Source organism: Juglans microcarpa x Juglans regia, chromosome 2S (assembly GCF_004785595.1).
Source record: "Juglans microcarpa x Juglans regia isolate MS1-56 chromosome 2S, Jm3101_v1.0, whole genome shotgun sequence".
Taxonomy (NCBI): domain Eukaryota; kingdom Viridiplantae; phylum Streptophyta; class Magnoliopsida; order Fagales; family Juglandaceae; genus Juglans; species Juglans microcarpa x Juglans regia.
In genome coordinates this window covers 25451133-25454154 of record NC_054597.1, presented here as the reverse complement: position 1 = coordinate 25454154, position 3022 = coordinate 25451133, and the positions used below count along the sequence as shown (strand labels likewise).

At 33.6% G+C, this 3022-nt stretch overlaps 1 protein-coding gene across 2 annotated transcripts; it reads right to left on the bottom strand.

The window, feature by feature from the left end:
- Nucleotides 1-1340: 1340 nt before the first annotated feature.
- On the bottom strand, nucleotides 1341-2469 carry LOC121253663 (pathogen-associated molecular patterns-induced protein A70-like). 2 transcript variants are annotated; one of them, XM_041153666.1, is made up of 2 exons: nucleotides 2006-2469; nucleotides 1341-1834 (listed from the first exon to the last, which is right to left on the bottom strand). In XM_041153666.1, exons 1-2 carry the CDS (start codon nucleotides 2332-2334, stop codon nucleotides 1441-1443), a joined length of 723 nt encoding a protein of 240 aa, XP_041009600.1. In that variant the 5' UTR covers nucleotides 2335-2469; the 3' UTR covers nucleotides 1341-1440. The 2 variants fall into 2 exon arrangements, with proteins under 2 accessions (XP_041009600.1, XP_041009599.1); XM_041153665.1 differs by having other exon boundaries at nucleotides 1341-1953; nucleotides 2125-2468.
- Nucleotides 2470-3022: the final 553 nt, after the last annotated feature.

The window sequence follows — 3022 nt, the reverse complement described above, 5'->3', positions numbered from 1 at the left end:
ATCTATTCTTTTATATATTTTAAATATTATATTTTTTAATATTTTTTATTCATTTCAAATATTTTCTCTAAACTATCAATGATATGCTCTTATATTTTGATATTTGTAATATCACCTCATATATAATATCATATAATTATGTTCTATTTTAAGTTAATTCAAATTTATAAGTTAAATTAAAATATAAATTAATTCAAAAAGTTAAAAAAAAAAAAAGAGATTATATAATAAAATTAATTCAAATTATAGGGTCATTTCTTGTCGCGCAAATGAGAGTATACATATATATATTTGATATTTTTGTATAATTTGTTATACATATATATATATTAAAATTAACGTTGATAAAGAGAGTATAGGAGACACATAAGAAAACACGCGAATTGGAGGCGCAGAAGTGCAGAAGTGTGGGAAACGTTGGGTGCAAGACGGGCAGATGAGAGAGAAATGATTAAAACATTATTTACAACTATGAACAATTATCGGTAGATGTAGCCGTAATACTATAGCCAACTGAAAATTACTGATGAAATAGATCACCTATTGGATACCACTTTTAGATTATGTTCTTCAAATAGTAGTGATAGAGTTACTACCTTATAAACTACTTATTTACTACTCATAGTTTATTTTAACTTTTCTATTTTTTTATTATTTTCTTTTAAATATTTTTTTACCATCCTTACTCATTAAGAAAAAAATAAAAATATATATAATTTTACTAACAGTCACTTTCTTAATTATTAAATAAAATTAAAAATTAAATAAATAAATATTAAATAAATGGTAAAAGAATAATAATCCTATCATTTTCTTTCTCCAAATTATATAAAAATAAGAATTTTACATAATCCATTATAGTGCTCTTAGAAAACAGACCGTAGTTTAACAATCTTATTAAAAAAAAAATAGAAGATTTCAAAAAATTACTAGAAGATTTTAGAAAAGATGCTAATTTGTAATTTTTTTTCTTATGTATCTAATATTTAGAGAAAAAAACTTTATATACAAAAAGGTTTTATAAAAATAATTTCATAAATTATCTTAATTTGATACAATATTATAAAATACATTTTATCCAAAAATAAATTTTACATATCACGTGAAGCCGCAGACTTTTCACCTGCGACACAATGCACGCCAGTCATACGAAATTGAAGCAAATCTCAATGCAAGTAGAATATTTCCATTTGGGGGCATTAATTTTCAAATTTAACATAACTTTATCACCATGATATTTAAGTCACAATCACATCTAGATTAACACACAGCCAATTTCAAAAAAAAAAAAAAAAAACACACAGCCAAAAAAAGAAAAAAAGCAAAAAAAGACACAGTAATAAGCCTAAATGACCGAAATACCCATACTATTCCCATCGGGGGTGATGGAGCATAGCTGGACATAATCGGCCAATAGGAGCAAAAACAAAATTGACGATCCTAATTATTTCTGTTCAGCAACTCCCTGTAACGCAGAAGAGAGTCAAGGCGCTGCAACCTCAGCTGCTGCTTAAACCTGTTGATGAAATCATCCGCCTTCGCGTCCACCTCTTCGTCCGGCAAGGCTCTCCCCGTCTTGATCTCCTCCGAGCTCCCTAGCGCGGACTTCTCGCTCGCAGACTTCTTTATCTTCTCAACCGCCGGTCTTTTAGTAACTCCGACGCCATTGTCCGAGTTGCTTCGCTTGACCATGTTGTCAGTCTCCGCTTTCAGATTCCGAGTGCCTTGGTCGGGCTCCGTGGGGTGAAGAATTTCCGACTCCATTGCGGACGAGTCGGATCCGTAGAGAGAGTAGAGGTTGATCGACTTGAGGCGTTCCAAGAGGGAAGGAGACCTGGCGAGTTGTGTCGTCGAAGGGTGATCCGGGTTCTGGTACGGAATTTCGGCGTGATCGAGAACGCCTGCGGGTTGGAAAAACTCGGTGACTGGGTCTGCGGCGTTGGGTTGCTCGAACTTGTAGAGTGAGAAGTTGATGGACTTGAGGCGGTCCAAGAGGGAAGGAGACCTGGCGAGTTGTGTCGTCGAAGGGTGATCCGGGTTCTGGTACGGAATTTCGACGTGATTGAGAACGCCTGCTGGTTGGAAAAACTCGGTGACTGGGTCTGCGGCGTTGGGTTGCTCGAACTTGTAGAGTGAGAAGTTGATCGACCTTACTCGGTTGAGAAAGGACGGAGCTTGCTCAAGCTGCTGGTGGTGGTGGTGTTGCTGTTCTTGTGGTTTTCTCTGAGAACCAAGATGGGAGGTGAGAATGATGGTTAAGATGGTGAGGTTGAGGAGGACGAAAAGCGAGGTGGGTGTGAACCAACTGGCCATGAAAGCCCAGCTGAAAGACATAGCTTTGCTTCAAATTCTGCTTTTCCTGCAGGTTTCGTTTCTTGGATTTAGCAAAACACAGTGAGAGAGAGAGAGAGAGTGTGAGACTGAGCTCTATGGCAGAATATGACGAATATGGTGTCGCTAGAGCAGCGTGCTGATTCCATATACATATATTAATCGAAGCACTTTTGGCTTCTTTTTTGTGTCCTTTTTAATTAAATGATAATAATATATGTGACATGTGATTATTTAATGACTGCTCAGTACAAAGAGATAAAGCATTGAATGATGATATATGTAAATTTTTTTAATAATATTTTATATAATTATTTATATTTATATAAAGTGATATTATTTTTATAAATTATTTTATAAAAATATTATTTATTTAAAACATAATTGTTCAAAAATTATAAAAAGTGATATATATATATATATACTATTATTTTTCTAAAGCATTAATCTGCATCAACTTTAAAGACGTACTGTCTGTCGAGAAAAAGATAGAAACAATCAGTTGACCCCAAGTCAGCTATGTATTAAAATTTTAGATTTATCGATCTTTAGATTTATTATTTTAAAATATGATATTTAATGTAATAGTTTATTATAATTACAGATCCTTATTGGCATGGAAAAACCTCTAACCGGTCATGTGCAAATCCAATTTTAACACCGGTCAATAGAATTTCGCCATATAGACCTG

What these genes read in the sequence shown, in the direction of transcription:
- LOC121253663 (XM_041153666.1), bottom strand. Translation starts at nt 2,334, where the DNA reads ATGTCTTTCAGCTGGGCTTTCATGGCCAGTTGGTTCACACCCACCTCG. An exon ending in TCGACGACACAACTCGCCAG is followed by an intron (nt 1,835 to 2,005) that starts GTCTCCTTCCCT and finishes ACAACTCGCCAG; the next exon opens with GTCTCCTTCCCTCTTGGAAC.